A 21,750-nucleotide genomic window follows, 5' to 3' on the forward strand; every position below is an offset into this window, starting at 1 on the left:
GAGTGGAGAGATAACTGAGAGGAGGGTGGGTGTAGGGAGAAAGTAGCATAGAGTACAATAGGTGAATGGGGGTGGGGATGAAGGTGATAGGTCAGAGAGGAGAGTGGAGTGGATTGGTGGAAAGGAAGATAGGCAGGTAGGACAAGTCATGGGGACAGTCAGGAATCCTTCCTGAACACACTTGACAAAATCAGCTCCATCCAAATTATTTGCACGAAAGAGGTTCTAATCAATATTAGGGAGGTTGAAGACACCTATGACAACAACCCTGTTACTTCTGCACTTTTCCAAAATCTGTCTCCCAATCTGCTCCTCCATGTCTCCGTTGGTCTTGGGGTGTCTATAGTAAACTCCCAATAAAGTGACTGCTCCTTTCCTGTTTCTGACACACTCATACTGCCTCTGTAGACAAACCCTCTTTAATGACCTCCCTTTCTGCAGCTGTGATACTACACCTGATTAGCAATGCCACTCCCCACCTTGTTTGCCACCTCACCCACTCACACCCCCACATCTTCCCCCCCCACCGCCTCCACACCCCAATTCCTTCTGCAACATCTAAACCCCGGAACATCCAACAATGTTCGTGCCCTGTAATATCCAAGCATTATTTGAATATTAGCATATATCTGTTCATATGAAATTCTTTTACCTGGAATTTCAACAGATGTTAAATTGTTTGGAATAAAATTAGTAAATAAATTAATGAATAACTTGATTTCAAGTCTTAGTAGAGTATTATTGATATGCTCTTAAATATTACAAGAACACTGATGTCCCTGCAATCTCTCTGATTACAATTGTCAGTGACTTCCATTTTCTATATCTTTAGACACTATTCCCAATGGAGATATCAAGCAGACAAACTATTTGTTCTGTTGTTGGCATATTCAGGCAATGTATATCTGGTTGGTAGCATACAAAGGAATATATACTTATTGCATTTACTGATCAATATCTTATTCTTTAGCTTAGAAAGCATAGTTATTGTGGATTTGTGCCATATTTAGCTGAACTGATGTACCTAACAACTCTCAGCTGTAATCGAAAAGTGTAGTGCTGGAAAAGCACAGCAAGTCAAGCAGCATCCGAGGAGCAGGAGAATCGATGTTTTGGGCATGAGCTCTTCATCAAGATAAAGAGCTTTTGCCTGAAACATCAATTCTCCTGCTCCTCGGATGCTGCCTGACCTGCTGTGCTTTTCCAGCACCACACACTCGACTCTGATCTCCAGCAACTGCAGTCCTCACTTTCTCAAACTCTCAACCATAGCAAAGCCAACTAACAATTGCAATAAAGAATACACATATATCTGTCAGTTTCTACACAGGGAAAAGATAAATTAACACTTCCGATAAAGAGTTTTCTGAGCAGGGCTGCCACTTTTCGAACACATAAGAACAGAGATAAGCCATTTGACCTCTTTTGAGCCTGTGAACCCACCGAGATCCATTCCCCTACCCCATTATCCCAAATTTACCCCTGCCTAACACATCTAAACTACACATCCCTGAACACTGTAGGCAATTTAGCATGGCCAATTCACCTAACCTGCGTAAAAGCAAATTACTGCGGATGTTGGAATCTGAAAACAAAAGAGAAAATGCTTGAAAATCTCAGCAGGTCTGGCAGCATCTGTAAGGAGAGAAAAGAGCTGACGTTTCGAGAGCTTTGACAAAGGGTCAGTTCGACTCAAAACATCAGCTCTTTTCTCTCCTTACAGATGCTGCCAGACCTGCTGAGATTTTCCAGCATTTTCTCTTTTGGTTTCACCTAACTTGCACATGTTTGGTTTGTGGGAGGAAACCCATGCAGACACAGAGAAAATGTACAAACTCCACACAGACAGTCACCCAAAAGTGGAATCAAATCCGAGTCCCTGGCGCTGTGAGGCAGCAGTGCTAACCATTGAGCCACTATGTCGCTGAATCATGGCTTTCAATTTATTAACTCTTTAACGTTCCTACCTTAATTCTTTAATCTTTAAAGTACTGGACAAGTAGAAACTGAACAATCCCAGTTTGTGCATTTTTAGTTGAACACAATTTCAAATTTCTCTCCAATTTCCTTTGTGCTAAATACAATAACCCCAACTTCTCTAATTTACTCTCCAAGCTAAAATCCTGTGTATTGTTAACCTTCTCTTCATCCCCTCAAGATTTATTGCATCTTTTGAAAAGTGTGGGATCCAAACTGTGCATAATGCTGTACTTCAATCCTAATCAAAATTCAGTAATGATTCACAATGTATACATATGATTTAAATGAGTAATATCTCCAAGTTTGCAGACAACACAAAACTGGTGGGAGGGCAAGCTGTGAGAATGATGCAGAGATGCTTAAGTGTGATTTGGGCAAGTTAAGTGAGTGGGCAAATGCATGGCAGATATGGAACAATGTAGATAGGTGTGCGGTTATCCATTTAGTAGCAAAAACAGGAAGACAAATTATCATGTCAGTGACAATAGATTGAGAAATGGGGAGGTGTATTGAGACCTGGGTGTTCTTATCCATCAGCACTGAAAGTAAGCAAGCAGGTGGTTAATGAAGGGAAGTGGTGTGTTGGCCTTCAGAGCAAGTGGGGTTTGAGTACAGGAACAGGGATATCTTGCTGCAATTCTACAGGGCCTTGCTGAGACTATATCTGAAATATTTTGTGCAGTTTTGGTCTTGTTATCTGTGGAAGGGAGTACTGGCAATGGAGGTAATGCAATGATGTTTTACTGGACTGATTCCTGGGAAGCCAGGACTGATCTATGAAGGGAGACTAGATTGGGAAGAAATGCAGTGACTGGTGTTTAGAAGAATGAGGGGGGGAGTCTCATTGAAACTGTTAACATTCTCATGGGGCTAGTCATGGTAAACATAGGAAGGATGTGCTGTATGAGCCCAGAACCAGGGGTCACAGTCTCAGGATACAGGGTAGACAATTTAGGACGGAGAAGAGAGAAATTCCTTCACTCAGAGAGTGGTGAGCATATGGAATTCTCACCACAGAAACTGGGGGTTGAGTGAGATCTAGTTCTTTGGGCTAAAGGGATCCAAGGGTACATGAAAGATGTAGCAACATCTCCTAATCCCTGTCCGAGAACCATGGTGTCATCCTCCCCCTTCTCTAAAGTGTTTAGCTTCTGTTTGTCAATGGGCAGGGCAGCTCCAGAATACCAGTGCTCATCCAGGTAACCAGCTCTTAAAAATGGTGCAGATGTAAGGGATGCTGGGGATTTGGTGGATATCTGGGCAGTGGTGAGTTCTTCTGGGAATGCCATATATTGAGATGGGGCCAGAAGTGGAAGTGACACATGCCATGGAGGTAGGGAAGGCAATTCATGGAGCAAATTTGAGAAGACAGGGCAAGAATTCTGAGAATCATAGCAATGTACAGCATGGAAACAGACCTTTTGGTCCAACTCGTCCATGCTGACCAGATATCCCAAACTAATTTAGTGACCATTTCCCAGCACTTAGTCCATATCCCTCCAAACCTTTCCTATTCATATACCCATCCAGATGCCTTTTAAGTGTTGCAATTGTACCAGCCTCCACCACATCCTCTGGCAGCTCATTTCATACACACACCACCCTCTGCGTGAAAAAGTTGCCACTTAGGTCCCTTTATATCTTTCCCAACTCACCCTAAACCTGTGCCGTCTAGTTCTGGACTCCCGAACCCCAGGGAAAAGACCTTGTCTATTTATCCTATGCATGCCCCTCATGATTTTATAAACCTCTATGAGGTCACCCCTCAGCCTCCGACGCTCCAGGGAAAACAACCCCAGCCTATTCAGCCTCTCACTATAGCTCAAATCCTCCAACCCTGGCAACATCCTTGTAAACCCTTTCAAGTTTCATAACATCCTCTCATTAGGAAGGAGACCAGAATTGCACGCAATATTCCAACGGTGGCCTAATTAACATCCTGTACAGCTGCAATATGATCTCCCAACTCCTGTACTCAATGCTCTGACCAATAAAGGAAAGCATGCCAAGTGCCTTCCTCACTATCCTATCTACCTGTGACTCTTCTTTCAGGTAGCTATGAACCTGCACTCCAAGGTCTCTTTGTTCAGCAACACCCCCTAGGACTTTACCATTAAGTGTATAAGTCCTACTAAGATTTGCTTTCCCAAAATGCAGCACTTTGCACTTATCTAAATTAAACTCCATATGCCTCTCCTCAGCCCACTGGCCCATCTCATCAAGAACCAATTGTAATCTGAGGTAACCTTCTTCGCTGCACACTACACTTCCAATTTTGGTGTCGTCTGCAAACTTACTAACTATGCCTCCTATGTTCATCAAATCATTTATATAAATGTTGAAAACTTCTCTGCCCTCATCAATTCTCTTTGTTACTTTTTCAAAAATCTCAAGTTCGTGAGACATGATTTCCCATGCACAAAGTCATGTTGACTATCCCGAATCAGTCCTTGCCTTTTCAAATACGTGTACATCATGTCCCTCAGGATTCCTTCCAACAACGTGCCCTCCACCGACATCAGGCTCACCAGTCTATATTTCCCTGGCTTGTCCTTACCACCTTTCTCAAATAATGGTACCACCTTAGCTAACCTCCAGTCTTCCAGCACCTCACCTGTGACTATTCACATATCTCAGCAAGGGGCCCAGCAATCATTTCCCTAGCTTCCCATAGAGTTCTAGGGTATACCCGATCAGGTCCTGGGGATTTACCCACCTTTATGCGTTTCAAGACATCCAGCACTTCCTCTGCTGCATTATGGATATTTTTCAAGATGTCACCATCTATTTCCCTCTATTCCATATCTTCCACAGTAAACACTGATACAACTTGTTTAGTTTCACGCCCATCTCCTGCGGCTCCACACAAAGGCCACCTTGCTGATCTTTGAGGTGCCCTATTTGCTCCCTAGTTCCCCTTTTGTCCTTAATGTATTTGTAAAAACCCTTTGGATTCTTTTTAACTCTTTTTGCCAAAGCTATCTCATGTCTCCTTTTTACCCTCATGATTTCCCTCTTAAATATATTCCTACTGTCTTTATACTCTTCTAAGGATTCTTTTGATATATCCTGTCTATACCTTACATATGCTTCCTTCTTTTTCTAAACCAAACCCTCAATTTCTCTAGTCACCCAGCATTCCCTATAGCTACCAGCCTTTCCTTTCACCCTAACAGGAATATACTTTCTCTGGACTCCCATTATCTCATTTCTGAAGCTTCCCATTTTCCAGCCGTCCCCTTAACTGCGAATTTCTGCCCCCAATCAACTTTTGAAAGTTCTTGTCTAATACTGTCAAAATTAGCCATCCTCTAATTTAGAACTTCAACTGTTAGATCTGGTCTATCCTTTTTCTTCAGTATTTTAAAACGAATCAAATTATGGTTGCTTGCCCCAAAGTGCACCCCCACTGACATCTCAGTCATCTGCCCTGCCTTATTTCCCAAGAATAGGTCAAGTTTTGCACCTTCTCTAGTAGGTACATCCACATAGTGACTCAGCCATCACAACCAAAAAACCACCCAAAATGTTCCAACTTGGACTTAGCTAAAAAACAAAAGAGATTCAGTTCAAGCTGGTTACAAAAAGACATTAATAGATTAAGTGAGTGGGCAAAATATGGCAGATAGAATGCAGTGTGGGAAAATGAGAAAGTCCATTTAGGTTTGAAGATGGTATGTCATCTGAATGGTGGGAGATTGCAGAGCTCTGAGATGCAGAAGAAGCTAAGTATCCTCATGAATGCATCACAAGAAGTTAACATCTTGGGAGAGCCAGTTATTAGGAAAGCTGTTACAATGTTATCATCTATTGTAAGGGGAATTAAATGCAAAAACAAGAATATTCTTCAGTGATACAGGGCCTTAGTAGGATTGTGTCTAGAGTATGGTGCACAATGTTGGTCATCTTATTTAGGGAAGAATGCAAATGTTTTGAAGGCAATTTAGAGAATGCTAATATCTGGACTGGGCGGGTTGTCTTATTAGAAAAGATTGGACAGGCTCGGCTTCTATTCTCTGGGGTTTGCAAGAGTAACAGACAAGTTACAAGGTGACCAGATGAGGGCAACGCTTTTGATGTAGTCTACTTGGACTAATCAGGCTGATTCCTGATGAAGAGCTTATGCCCAAAGCATCAACTTCCCTGCTCCTCAGATGCTGCCTGACCGGCTGTGCTTTTCCAGCACCACACTTTTTGACTGTCTTCTCCAGCATCTGCTGTCCTCTCTTTCTCCTACTTGGACTTAAGCAAGGCTTTTGATAATGTCCTACATGGGAGACTGACAGGTTAGGCCCCATGGTCTCCAAGGAATTCTGGCTAATTGGATCCACATTTGACTATATGGCAGAAAGAAGAAGGAGATGACTGAGGTTGTTTTTCAGACTGGAAGTCTGGACTCCCACAGGAATAAGTGCTGGGGCCTTGCTGTTTGTGGTTTTCATAAATTATTTTGACTTAAATGTTGGAGGGTTTATCAGTAAGTTTGCGGATGTTGCAAAAATTGGTAGTACGGTAAATAGGAAGGAGGATAGCCTTCAACAACAAGAGAATGTAGCTGCTCAAATGGGCTGATCAGTGACAAATGGAATTCAGTCCAGATAAATGTGAGTTAATGCACTTGGACAGGACAAATGAGGCAACAGATGAATTGTAGGACCCTGGGAAGCACTGAGGATCAGAGGGACTTTGGTGTGCATGTACACCTGTCCCTTAATGCATCAGGACAGGTGGATAATGCTGTTAAGTAGCTACATGGTATAGTTGCCTTTATTAGTCAAGGCATAGAGTTTAAGAGCAGGGAGGTTATGCTGGAATTGAATAAAGTACACATTATAGAAGGGATGTGATAGCACCAGAGAGGGTGCAGTGGAGATTTACCAGGATGTTGCCTGGGCTGGAAAATTTCAGTTTTGAAGAGAAATTAGATAGAGATCTCCATCAACACCTGCCATTGCTGCTCCATTGTCTTCCTGCTCTGCTCCCATTCTTCCAAATAACTCTGGACAGCATTTCCTTCATGGCTTTGTAGTTACCTTTACTCAATTGTTATGTTGTGACATCTGATCCAGTCTTCTCCCTCTCAAACTGCAGGGTGAATTATATTGTATTACAGTCACTAACCCCAGGATTTTGTTCACCTGAAGCTCCCTAATCAAGTCTGCCTCATTATACATCATGAAATCCATAATTACCTGTTGCCTCTACCATATGCTGTTCCAAAAACACCATCTTGTTGATATTCCACAACTTACTTTTCCTGAGATCTGATGCCATCATGATTTTCCTGGTCTGCCTGCATATTAAAACCACTCATGGTTATTGGAATAGTGCCTTTCCTACATGCCTTTTCTGTCTCCCAATTTTGATTTTCTTCCCCACATCCTGACTACTGCGGGAGGCTTGTACATAGCTCCCATCAGGGTATTTTTCTTTTGTGATTCCTCAATTCAACCCACACAGATACTACACCTTCTGATTCTATGTCACTTCTTGCTATCAATTCAGTTTCATTGCCTATTAGCAAGGCAACCGCCCCCCGCCCCGGCCCCTGCCCCTGCCCCTGCCCCCGCCCCCGCCCCCGCTCCCGCCCCCGCTCCCGCCCCTGCCTGTCCTTTTGATAGGATGTGTATCCTTGGGTATTTTCCAGCCCTGATCCCATAACAGCCACTACAGATACTCATTACATCCTACTGCCAATTTCAATCTGCACTACAAGCTCATTTACCTTGTTTCATGTACTGAGTTCATTTAAGTAAAACACCTTCAGTCTTGTGTTAACTGCCCCACCTTCTCATAGTTGTCCCCTTATCAATTGTCAAGATTAGAGTGGTGTTGGAAAAGCACAGCAAGTCAGGCAGTATCCGAGGAGCAAGAAAATCGACGTTTCAGGCAGAAGTCCTTTATCAGAAAGCCCGTATCAGTTGTGTTTGAAGTTAGATTCCTGACCGTTTCCATGTATTCTGTTCTATTATTTGTTCTGAAAATGTTAATAACCTCTGCTGAGCCATACCCACCCATTTAACTTTTTCCATAATCTTTCATGCAGTTGAACATCCCCAATCACTATGTAGTTTAAGCCCTATTCACAGTCTCAGTTATGTGATTCACCAGGACTCTGGTCACAGCATGATTCAGGTAGAGCCTATTCCATTGAATAGCTCCCTCCTTCTCCAGTACTGATGCCAATCTCTTAAAAGTTCGAACCTGTTTCTCCCACACCAGTCTTTGAGCCGTGCCTTTATCTCTTTAATCTTGTTGACCCTGTGCCAATTAGCTTGTATCTCAGGTAGTAATCCAGAGGTTTTCACCTTTTATGTTCTGCTTTTTAATTTAGCCCCTAGCTGCTCATAGTCCTTCAGCCGAATGTCTTCCCTCTTTCTTATGTGGTACTTCAGTGGACCATGATAACTGGATCTTTCCCCTTCCACTCCAAGTTCCTCTGTGGCCCAGATGAGAGATCCTAAACCCAGGCACCAGACAAGCAACACAACCTTTGGGACTGTCGACCCCAGCCACAGGAATAGTGTTTATTCCCCTGATAATACTATCCCCAACTACAACTACCTTTCTCTTTCCTCCCTGCCCTTAAATAGTTCCTTGTACCACAGTGCTACCATCAGTTTGTCCATCCTTCCTACAGCCACTCTCATCCACACAGGGAGCAAGAATTTCAAACCTATTTCACAAGCTCAAGGACTGAGGCTCCTTCAGTGCTACCCCCTGGATCCTGATACTTGCCTCACTCATAGTCACAGCCTCCTGTCTCTGACCACTGCCTGAATTTGACATAGTTAATCTAAGGGATGTGACTGCATCCTGAAACAGTGTCCAGGTAACTCTCTACCTCCCTGATGTGTCGTGGTGTTCAAAGCTCAGATTTCAGCTCATCAACTCTGAGCCAGAGTTCTTCAAGCAACCACTACTTTCTCCAGATGTGGTCACTGCATAGGGTCCACCAAATCCTACATCATGCAGGTACAATACATGGCTTGGTCTGGCATCTCTATTTCAATTACTTAGTTCTTAACTTGACTTTAAAAAAAATCCTACTATTCTTTTAGTTTGTAGCCTGTAATTATTTCCCCTATGCACATTAATTCAGAAAGTAGCCTGTAATAGTCAAGTCAATAGCTATCACCAACTAATGAGCTTACCTGTATTTAAAAGCTGAAAGAACTGTGATTTCTAAAAATCAGAAACAAAAACAAATTGCTGAAAATATTCAGCAAGTCTGGCAGCATCTGTGGAGAGAAATCAGAGTTAACGTTTTGGCTGGAGTGACCTTTAGAAATGGAAACTGGACAGACCTGCCAGACTTGCTGAGCTTTTCCAGCAATTTACCTGTATTTACCTGTTTACTTGTGATGTCACCCTTTTGTGCTGTGCACCCGATCCTTGGCTTCAGTTTATCCAGTTTAAAAAATCCAGTGAGCTAGGAGTCAAGACAAAAGCACCTCTACACCAAATTCCCATGCTGCCTGCAAATTCTCTGAACTATATACTCACTTGGGCTGTGTCTCACTCTGGATGTGATCTCTCTTTCCTAACCATGCTTCCTTTCCAACAAAGCTTACTAATCATTTTGATTTTTGTTTGCACTAGTACAGTAGTGTTTTGCAAGCTTGTGTTCATTGTTTGCAAGGTTAATTCTGAAGCATTTTACAAATAAGGCACTTTAAATGTTCCTTTCCAAATCAAATCATCAAAAAGTCTTGAATATGTAATTATTGTTGATTTCTTTTTCTGAATATCTTTATTTAAATTGCAAATATTGTGACATTTTCTTTAGCACTGCCAAAGACCAATTACACAAGCCAAGCAGTAGAGCATGAAGGAACTGATCAAATGGCACGATAGGTTTGCAATCTTTGTTAAGTCATCCCTACCATGCAGTTCAGTTACGTAGATTTGCATTAAGTCAGATCCTCAAATTGTCAGGTTTGTTTGCATTCACAATATTAACAAAAATTTAATGAAGAGAAAATAACTGATAACAACAACTTAATGGTGATACTCATAAGTGTACACATCGACACGTAAGTGATCAGCAAGAAATTATTATTGAAAATGAACCAATACCGAATGCATGAGCAATGATATTTCTGTAATGAAATCTGATGAACAGAGTAATGTAACTACCTATTCAATACTTTTGCCAATATTACTTGATTAGTCTAATATTCAAGAGATTTCCAAAAGAATGATTACAGTTTATAGATTATATGAAAGCAGGTTAAAAAAGGTTAATTTTCAAATGGAAAAAAGGTAAAGTTGCCATGGTCTTGCCAGATCATAGCAGTGCTCTCTCATTAGAGACAGAGAGACGACTGGTGGTGGTTTAACCTAAAGGTCACCACACCTCTGGTGAAGGGAGAGATTAAGAAGAAGAGTCCTTTAAGGTATCCTCAGCCAGTGCAGCAATGGAACCTACATTGTTGGCGTCATTCGGCATCACAAATTAGCTGTATATCACAATGAAAAACAACCCATTTGGGGCAATAATGAACATTGAACAACACATGAACAAAACAAGGTAAAGCAAAATTTAAGGTGAGTTGCAACAAATCTAAGAGGACAAATGGAATTCCTACAGTATGGAAGCAGGCATTCAACTCATCTGGTTCACACTGAACCTCTGAAGAGCATCCCACCCAGAACCCAACCCTATCCCTGTAACCCCACATTTACCATAGCTAATCCACATAGCCTGCACATGCCTGGAAACGATGGGCAAATTACCCTGGCCAATCCACCTAACCTGCACATGTTTGGACTACCCATGCAGACACAGGGAGAACATGCAAATTCTAACAGATAGTCACCTAAGGGTGGAATCAAACCCGAGTTCCTGCTGCTGTGAGGCAGCAGTGCTAATCACTGAGCCAATGTGCTGCCCACAGTTGGCAGTATAGGTCATATGGGAATTTTGTATTTAATTTGTTGGGACTTTAAAATATTTTTGAAAAAGGCACCAGTCTCCTTTAAATATTTAAACCTCAAAAACTAAGATCTGTTACTTATCAGTCATTTCTCCCTTTGGGACCCAATGAGATGAGCATCGCGTATGTCTCCTTGAGATTTTGTTTTCATGCCTTTGTTCCTGTTGATAGGAGTAATCGACACCAGAGACCCAGGTTGGTTTCACGGAGATCAGAACCAGTGCTTACATTGGCGGTAGGAAAGTAAGTGAATGTAGTCGTTCTTCCTTACCATAAACACTAATATGGACTAAACCTTTACCTAACTTCCTTAAAAACAATCACTGTTATCTTTAACCAAATGGTTCACCTGAGTACTTTGCAGAGAAGTGAGGAAACATTGCACGGACAGGTGACATCACCCTGCTTTTTCCCTTCCTTATTTCCAAATTATTGGTGTTTCAGATGTTCCATAAAGACTGAATCATAAACTGCATGGAATTAGTCATATCGTTTTAATGAGTTAATACCTCTAAAGTTCTTTATCGCTTTGACAAGCCATGTTTATAAATATCTCAGCAAAGGTTGCCATTTCTGAGTCATTATCACCACTAACCTCAGTTACAAAGAAGTGTCACATTGGATTTGAAACATTAATTTTCTGTTTTTATTTCAGAAATTCAATGTCTGCAGTATTTTATTTTAATTATCATTATTGATTCTATTTTGAATTTTAAGATTTTTTTTCCTTTATATTAGGAACACCATAAATACATTTTCACTTTGTTTTAGAGGTCAAAATGAATTTTTTAAGCTATTGCTAAATATATTTTCTTAATAATTATATCAGAAAAGTTTACATTGTTGGCCAAATTCTCCCGAGTTCATAGGTTTCCAGTCCTGTAACGTTGCATAGACATAGAGTTGCAAAATTAATTTATCACGCCTACCTCAGTACTGGTTCTGCAACTGGGACCATCTACTCATTCTAATTTTCCTGTATGCATTTATATTCTTCCTTTATAACTTTCTTTTAATTTTCATCTCCTCCTCAATAACTACTAGAGGTAAAGTAAGCAAGTGACTGCAAATATTTTCAGAGTTCTACCACATAAGACAAATATGGAATTAACTGAAGTAGAGCCTCTAGTTCATTGGCTCGGTATTTCAGGTACTGCTAGATGCTGCAGTTAAATCTTCTAAATTCTTTCATGGGATGTGGGCTTTACTGGCTGGCAATGTCTTATTGCCTATTCCAGGTTGCTGCTGGAGAAGGGGATAAGCTTCCTGCTGCTTGGGGTGTAAGAACATCCATAGGGCTATTAGGAAAGGAACCACTGGATTTTGACCCAGTGATAAACCAGCAATATAGTTATAAATCATGATGGGGTTTGGAGGGAAAGCTGCAGGCGGTGACGTTCCTATTTTTTTCGCTGCTCTGCTCCTTCGAGGTGGTAGAGGTCACGGGTTTTAAGGGTACTGCTAAAAGAACTTTGGTTAGTTCTTACAATGCATCTTTTAGATAGTGCATATGGTAGTATGTGTGCTTCGGTGGTGAACGAAGTAAGTGTTGAGGCTGACAGATGGGGGTCCCAGTCAAGCAGACTCTATCATGGATGGTGCCAAGATTCTTGAATATTATTAAAGGATGCACTCATCTAGGGAAGTAGAGAGTATTCCGTCGCCCTCCTGACTTATGTCTTGGAGATAGTATGACTTGCAGGAGAAGTCCCAACTTGTGAACTTCTATTGTAGGGATTGTATTTTGTAGCCATTCCAGTTCAGTTTCTGGAGGATAGTAATCCTCAAACAAAAACTAAAATTGCTAGAAAGTCTTAGCAGGTTTGGTCCCATCTGGGGAGAGAAATCAGAGATAATGCTTCGGGTCCAGTGACCCTTCAGAACAAAACTTAAAATGCTAACTTTGACTTCTCTCCACTGATGCTGCCAGAGTTGCTGTGATTTTCCAGCAATTCCTGTTCTTGTTTCAGATTTCCAGCACCTGCAGTTCTTTAGTTTTGTTTTGACGAGTGTAATTTTCAGGATGTTGAGAGTGCAGAATGTGGTAATATAAGTGAACACCTTGGGGCGGTAGTTCAATTTTCTTGTTGGAAATGGTCTTTGACTGACTCAATGTTATTGGCCATTTACAGCCCAAGGCTAGATGTTGTCCAGGGCTTATTGCATATGCAAAAGAGCTGCTTCACTATGAGGAGTTGTGAATGGTACTGAACATTGTGCACTAATCAATGAATTGCCCTTATGATGAACATAAAGTCATTGATGAAGCAGTTGAAGATGATTGGATAGTCTTGAACGTTACAGGACTTTAGCCTGAGGAACTCCTGCAGATGATGAGTCTAAAATGCTTGGTCCTTGGGGCTGAGATTATGCAACCAAAACTGACAAATGATGATCTGAGGGAGAAACTATAAGCAGGTGTCAGTAGCATCAAAACCAGGGCTTCCAGCTCCTGGTTAAGCAATGAGTTATTTCAAAACAAAAATCAAATTTTCTTCAACTTTTTTCTACTGTGTTTTGACATAATTATGTCACTTTAATCATATATTTTTTAAAAATGAAGCACATTTACCACATGAGCTTTCAGAAAGATGGAGGTCCTTTAACAATTATTTCATGAAAACACAATCAAATAAAACTGCTATTTCCTTTGAGTACAGCTCACATGTTAATGCTGACTGCACAGGTGTGAATATGCCTTATTGGCACGAACCTTTCACTTTTACTGAATGACAAAATTCCATTCTTCACATGGGCTACCGAGTCAGGCTGCTTAAAAGATCTTGGTCATCTAAGACTTTGTCTCTGTTGTGTTATTAAATTGTAAGCCCTTAATCCCTCACACTTAATCCCTTAAAATACACCTGTGCCATGTTTATGGCAAATCTCATCAACCCATGCTGCTCATCCAACTCATATGCCCTACATACCACCCTTTGCCATTACACCTTTCATCTCAACTCACACAATACAAGGAGCTTATGAAGCATGTTGAAATGAAACAAAATCAAATTCTAAATAGCTATTAAATTGTTCAGTATATAAAAAAAAATGAAAGCCCATTCCAAGTAGTTAAATCCCCTAAGCATTTCATCCATTATAAAACCAAGCATTTATATTCATTATGTTACATTAAAGACATCTAATCCTTTAATAACCTCTTTGAGCTGCTAGTCAAATTGTGAGCTTACAGCACCCGCCCATGATAATGCTAAGTTCTGGAAAGCAGTCAAACAGTAATAACACGACAATGACAGTGAAAAAAAGCAAAGAACCACAGATGCTGGGAAATTAAAAATCTAAACAGAAATTGCGGGACAAACTCAGCTGTTCTGGCAGTATCTGTGGAGAGAAAGAAGCAGCATTCTGAGGTAGAGTCACTGGACCTGAAATGTTAACTCTGCTTGCTCTCCACAGATGCTGCCAGACCTGCTAAGGTTTTCCAGCAGTCCCTGTTTTACTGTTCATAATGGCAGCAGTTTGGATTTGCCAACCCATCTGTTGAGACTGCAAGCATAGGTTTTAATTTAATCTGACAGCAAAAGCAAGTAGGTTCTTGTTTTGAATTTGGAAAGTCAAAACTTTTCAATAACCGAAGAAGGGTTACACCTGAAACAATAACTTCTCCACCTCCTGATGCTGCCTGGCTTGCTATGCTCTTCCAGCCTCCTGCGCATCTACTTTCAATAACTTGTCAACTTAACAGTTGTACATGCGCATTTTACCTTCCAAAAACATTTACATTTCCATCATCAGGTAGTAGATATCACACTGTGGATTGACACAAATTAGTGAAAACTGGGTCCATTTGTCCTCTGCACAGAGTTTAAATGACCAAGTTAATTAGTGATTGTGCTTGTATATTTCATGCTGTTCCCTGTTTCTGCCATCAATGAAAATGTGGAATTACAGATCCAATAATTTTTAAAGTTACTGTTGAGAGTAGACAACTCTGTAAAACCACTCAATTACATAATTCTTGTGACTAATTATTATGTAAAGACCCGAACGTGCTCCGTGACATCAGTCTAGTGTCTTTACTTCAGGAAATGATGCTTAATCAAGGATTATAACAAGAAAAGACAATCTTGCAAAAGTTGGATAACTGGAGTGGCCTGTTTTCATCTGATCTTTGCATAAAATTATTTTCATTATATTGCATTAATTTATTATTCTTATACAGACACGTGTGTATGTGTATTGCCTATATGATGGGGTGGCATGATGGCTCAGTGGTTAGCATTGCTGCCTGACAATGCCAAGGACCCAGATTCGATTCCAACGTTGGGCAACTGTCTGTGTGGAGTTTGCACATTCTCCCCGTGTCTGCGTGGGTTTCCTCTGGTTGCTCTAGTTTCCTCCCATAATTTAAAGATGTGCAGGTCAGGTGAATTGGCCATGCTAAATTGCCTACGATGTTCAGGGGTGTGTAGGTTAGATGCATTACTCAGGTAAGTACAGGGTAGGTGAATGGGTGTAGGTGGGTTACTCTTCATAGGGTCGGTGTGGACTTGTTGGGCCAAAGGGCTTGTTTCCACACTATAAGGATTCTATATATAGCAGTTTTATAACAGTTCTATAAAAAGGGGAATGTATGATTTATTCTGTCAATAGCTGAAATAAAATTTGAATGTGTAGTGCAATGCTCAGTGATGATACTGATAAATGTGTGTCATATAAATTAGCCTACAAGTGATTAGTTGTAAAATTAGTTTACAATTTAGTTTGCAATTGGATCACTCCAGCGGAGAGTTGCACGTGAGATTATTGTCAAGAGTGTGGTCCTGGAAAAGCACAGCAGGTCAGGCAGCATCTGAGGAGCAGGAGAATCGACATTTTGGGCAAAAGCCCTCTGGTCTCTGATCTCCAGCATTTGCAGTCCTCACTTTTCCCTATGAGATTATTGTTGACTCTTTCCTGCATGAGGTCCATATTTTGGATGACATTAGCATTTCAATATCAGCAATAAAAAAAAGTACATTAATATTAATTAATATGGATTTGTTCCATTGTTTTATAAAACTGTAACATTCTTTGCAATGATAAAAAAAGATGTAGTGTTAAATAAGAAACCCTGTACACTGAAAGTGATATTAGAGAAGGAATGGCTTCATGCTTTTTTACACTTCTATCTTTAAGCTGATTGGACCATACCTAATAAAAACTGTCTCTTTGTGCTTGAAATGCCATGTAATGTCTTATGTTTTGTCATTATTTTAACATGGAAAGCTAAAATGTGAACAATGAAATCAAAGAATGAATAAGTGGCTACTAATAGGTATTCAAGAGATTCTAAAATGATGAATTGTTCACTCTTCCACTAAATCAGAAGAGAATCTATATTCATGATTTAGATGAAGGGACAGAAGATAATGGGAGTTAAATTTGTTGATGATAGGATGTAGGAAAGTAAATTGTGAGGAGGGCATAGGGATGCTTTAAAGGGAGTTTGATTGATTAATTGAGTAAAAATCTGGCAATATAATATGGAAAAATGTGAAATTTTCAATTTTAAAAAGCAGGATAAAAGTACATATATTATCTGAATGATGCGACATTGCAAAGCCGCTTCTTCCTACCGCATGAGTCACAAAATGTTAGTATGCAGGCACAGCAAATAATTAGGAAAGCTCATAGATTTTTTTTAATGAGGGACATTGAATACAAATTAGAGAAGTTACATTTCAATTTTATAGGATATTTGTGGGATCATATCTGAAGAGTGGTGTAGTATTGGTCTGTTTGTTTAAAGAAAGATGCAAATGCATTGGAAGCTGTTCAAAGAAGGTTTACTAGACGAGTCCTTGAATGGGTAGGATGTCTTATAAGGAATGGTTGGATGGATTAGGATATTGAAACACTAAGAACACCTACTGTCATTTCTGAGGAACTTTGAGGTCATGAGTGAATCAAATACTGTAGGACTCCAGTAGGTGTTGACTACACTGGATAGGAGTGGTAGGTTCCTTTCTCTTGAGTATATTAATGAATCCGTTTGGTTTTCAGTTCTTTTTGGTCAATCTACAAAGATTTATTATCAGAATCCATGTATCAAATTCAGTCTCACTATAAGTCAGGACAGCAGATCTGAGTTGGTTATTCTTTGTTATGCATCCCAAGAATTTGCCCACAACTAACTTTAGACAAAGAAGGTTTTTTTTAATCTTGAACACAAGAAATCAGAGTAAGTGAGCTCCATTATTGTAATTTTTGATATTTAGTATTGAATCCAATCTACATTCTACCCATTTCTGAGAGCGAGCTGCTGAGAAACATGTTCACCTTGCCCCAGATGTAATATTGCCTGAATTATAAACTTTAACAATGTTGTTTCTACAGAGCTGCATTTTTACTCAAGGTGTGAAAGGCACCTTGAATCATAAGAATCATGTATATTATAGAAAATGTAATTTTTGTTCTGTATATTTTCAGTAAAAATAATGTCCCTTTAGTCATGAAATAAAATTGGATTTTCACAATATATGTAATTACAATCATGACTTTGAAGAAGATAATAGCAACAACTGACTTGTTCTCTTCATTTTCCATTTGAAAGTTCATTGTGTAAATTATATTGTTGAAAATATGTTTCTCACATCGATGACTGGAAGAGTGATTTCCTGGGTAACATGTTTTGATAATTTTTCCTTCTCAAGTTGGATAAAACAATAATAACGCATTACTCAAAGTCAGTGTATCTTTTGGCCCTGGCTATGTTTAGAATAAATTTTGCTCAGACCACATTCCTCTTCACTAGAGTCATCACACACATACCCACGATGCTGCCATTTATCAATTTCTAGAGGAGGCAAGAAAATGCATCAGTGGTATCTCTAACCAGGCAAGATGCCATGTGCAGTGTGTTAGTTTGATGTTTGTTGCTGGAGACTTTTAAGATAACACAGCTCCTTATTTCAGCTGTTAGCTTCAGCCACGCTCAGAAGAGGTATCAGACAGAATGAAATGGTGGCTCTGGCAACTTAGTTGGAGATAGTGCATGTGTTAAAATATAAAGAACAGTAATTCAGCTGGGACTTGATGCTAATGCAAGATGCATTTGTTGATGAAAGTTATATATCTGTATGCACAGATGATCTCTGCGTGGTACACTGTGATTAGGGGGACTTTAGAACAGTGCTAACTTCTATTCTGTGCAGAAGGTTACTGCCTCACTCTGTTAGCAAAATGTCAAAATGGTCCTGCTTGAGCACCCCTGGTATTTTGAGAACAGAAGTGAAATGCTATGGCTTTATATCGAAGGTCAAGACTGTCCCTTGACAATATCCAGATGTCATGAATGCCATATCACTTGAAGACCATCTGAAAGCAAGCCATTAACCCTGTATTGCAACTTGTGTTATTAAGAACGATGTTTTCATTCACTCCAACACTGAAACTGACAGCAGTTTCTTGAGTCTGAGTGTGAACAATTCAGTGCAGAAATTGTTCTCAGTGATGCACAGTTGTTCCACATAGTGCACTATCAAAGTCCCAGCAGTCTACAGTCAATTAGAAAGCACTGAGCTGACAAAAATGGGCCCTTTATATTCACTGTAAGAGCCCATGAACAGGTTACACTTTGTTTAATGTGGTATAACTGGGTCTTTCGCACTGTATGAACTTCATAATTATTACTGAACAGAGTCAGTGTTGCTGAAAAAAATGTCTTTTTTGTGAAATGTGTTTTCATTATGATAAAACAATTACATTTCTAAAATTTAGGAAGCATGATTGTGATATTTCAGTTTCCAGCTTCATTCCCTGTGTATTTCCCAATCATTTATTTTGTTCTTTATAGGAAATTTAATTCAAGTGAAAAGCTCAGTACATTTAAATCCTGGTTTACTTTGTGTGAGAATGCTTCAATATGACTGATGACTTATCCTGCTTTGTGACATCACCATTGTCAATATATTTGGGACCTTTTTCATTTAATATCAGATTATTGCTGGGAACATAAAATTCACTGTACCAGAGATCATTGGATGGTTGGAGGCAGCTTCCTTCAAAGATCATTGGTGAACACTGTCACTTCTGCACTGACTATTAAACCCAGAGAATAACATTGTATAGAACTGAGAGGACAGAAACAGAGGTTTTTGATATATGCCAATGTTTATTCTCCATTCATGCCTTGTCCCTCCTCCTATCTCTAACTGTTTCAGCATTAATGTATGTTATATAATTTAAGAAGCATGTTCAAACAATTAAAATGCATGCAGTTAAAATACTTTTGAATATATCTATTTGTACAATTTGTCCCAGTATAAGTTGCAAACGATTGGGAAAAAAATAGGGAAATGCCATTGATGGCAACTTTTCAGCATGGTTTGATGATTCATCCTTTTTCAGTCATGTTATTCACTGATTCTAAAATCAGGATTTTATAGATATAAAAATGCCATTGTGTTCCTTGAGAAGTGGCAGCTGTAGCTTCATTTGCCTGAATTAATTCTCAGTAACCTTCACACAATATCTTGGATGAGAACTTCTAAAGGAAATAACATTTAACAGTGGAACGATGTTATGACCTAGAACAGGGTGTCATGTACATTTGTGAATGTTTCATATTAAAGATATGGAGATTACTGGACTCTTTCTGGCCACTGTACAGGCAATGTACAAAATAATAGCTTCAAAACAATATAACATTATGATAAAAACAGTAACTAAATATATAATACTGACATTTAAATCTCTTATAAGTTTATGCTTACTTTTCTTCCTGTAATTTTGAAGCATTAAGCAGTTTGGTTTAACTCTTAACTGTTTCTATTAAGTAAGGATTGAAACTGAAGGAAAACACAAAAAGAGAAACTTAAGTAATGCTATGATTTACTTTATGATATAGTTTTGCTCCTTGTCGTTCGCTGAGCTGGGAATTTGTGTTGCAGACGTTTCGTCCCCTGTCTAGGTGACATCCTCAGTGCTTCGAAGCCTCCTGTGAAGTGCTTCTGTGATGTTTCCTCCAGCATTTGTAGTGGTTCGAATCTGCCACTTCCGGTTGTCAGTTCCAGCTGTCTGCTGCAGTGGCCGGTATATTGGGTCCAGATCGATGTGCTTATTGATTGAATCTGTGGACATCGATCTGGACCCAATATACCGGCCACTGCAACAGACAGCTGGAACTGACAACTGGAAGTGACAGATTCAAACCACTATAAATGCCAGAGGAATGATCACAGAAGCGCTTCACAGGAGGCTCCCAAGCACTGAGGATGTCACCTAGACAGGGGACAAACGTCTGCAACACAAATTCCCAGCTCGGTGAACAGAACCACAACAACGAGCACCTGAACAACAAATCTTCTCACAAACTTTGAATAGTTTTGCTCCAATAGAAACCAAGTCACCATTTCATAGAATAGCCCAGTACAAGTTGTCACATTACCTATTTTGACAAGTTAAAGGATGTTAATTTTCTGCAGCACACATCTTTTTAATGTGGTTTGCATATCATGATCTGAATATATATTCAAAAGATCAGGATATTAATGTTTATAACTGTAGATCAGTGAAAGGTAATAAGCCAACCATGGTTAACCAAGAAAGTTAAGGATTGTATCAAGTTGAAAAGAAAAAAACAGTGTGGTAAAAATTAGTGATAGAATTGAAGTCTGTAAAAGTTTTAAAAATTAACAAAAGATGTTTAAAAAAAAAAGGAGAAAATATGTTTGTGGGCAAATTAATAATTCACTTAAAAATAGACATTACGAGGTTCGATAAATGTCTGAAAGGGAAGAGAGAGGCCATAGTGATCATAGAGAATGAGGCTGGGAAATGATGATGAGGAATCAAATAGCGCCAAATACTTTCAATCAGTTTTCATGGTAGGCAACACAATATTATAAATGAAAAAGTACTTGGGAAATTAATAGGGCTAAAAACCGATATGTTGCCTCTTGTGATATTAAAGAACATGGCCACAGATGTACATACATTGGTCAGAATTTTTAAGGAATTCTTAGATTTTGGAAAAGCCCCAGAGATTAGAAAATTGCCGATGTAGCACTTTTATTTTAAATGGGGAAGGAGACAAAAAAAAGGGTAACTATGGACCAGTTAGTCATTTAGGAAATGTTATTGTCTATTCTAATGAATATGATGGCAGAGCATTTAGAAATACACAATATAATCAGCATATCTTCGTAGAATCCCTACAGGGTGAAACAGGCCATTCGATTCATCAAGTCATCACTGACCCTCTGATGAGCATCCCATCCAATAACCCTGCCCTTTCCATGACTAATCTACCTAGCCTGCACATTCCCGGACATTATGGGCAATTTACCATAGCCACTCCACTTCACTGACATGTCTTTGGAGTAAGGGAGGAAGCCAGAGCACTCAGAGGACACCCACACAGATATAGGGTGAATGTATAAACTCCACACAATCATCCAAGGCTGGAATTAAACTTGGGTCCCTGGAGCTGATGGGCAGCAGTGCTAACCACTGATCCACCGTTCCACCAGTATTAACCACTGTGCCACGAAGGAAAATCATATCTTACAAATTCACTAGAATTATTTGAGGAGGTAACAAGCAGAGTAGATAAAGTCGTTGTAATATTTTTCGATCAACAATTGGCATTGGACAAGGTATTGCACATAAACCTACTTAATAAAGTTATAGCCCATTATATTGGGGTAGTTTATTGAGTATGGATCCAGGATTGGCTACCTAATAGAAGATAGAGAGTTGGGGTCATGGGCGCCTTTTCAGGATGACATCCTGTAAGTAATGGAATGCCACAGAAATCAGTGATGGAGCTAATGGAGTCAAAGTTATTTGCGCTATATATGAATGACTTGAATGAAGGAAGCGATTA

At 39.7% G+C, this 21,750-nt stretch overlaps 1 protein-coding gene across 1 annotated transcript in view; it reads left to right on the forward strand.

Annotated features, from left to right (window-relative positions):
- The window catches only part of pde4d (phosphodiesterase 4D, cAMP-specific), a 1,329,084-nt gene that overhangs the window by 1,137,384 nt on the left and 169,950 nt on the right, over positions 1-21,750 (forward strand). Inside the window, exon 6 of the mRNA XM_072571159.1 lies at positions 11,091-11,162. Coding sequence (XP_072427260.1) covers positions 11,091-11,162 — 72 coding nt within the window. The remainder of the gene's footprint in view (positions 1-11,090; positions 11,163-21,750) is intronic.

Source organism: Chiloscyllium punctatum, chromosome 1 (assembly GCF_047496795.1).
Source record: "Chiloscyllium punctatum isolate Juve2018m chromosome 1, sChiPun1.3, whole genome shotgun sequence".
In the NCBI taxonomy this organism is placed as follows: domain Eukaryota; kingdom Metazoa; phylum Chordata; class Chondrichthyes; order Orectolobiformes; family Hemiscylliidae; genus Chiloscyllium; species Chiloscyllium punctatum.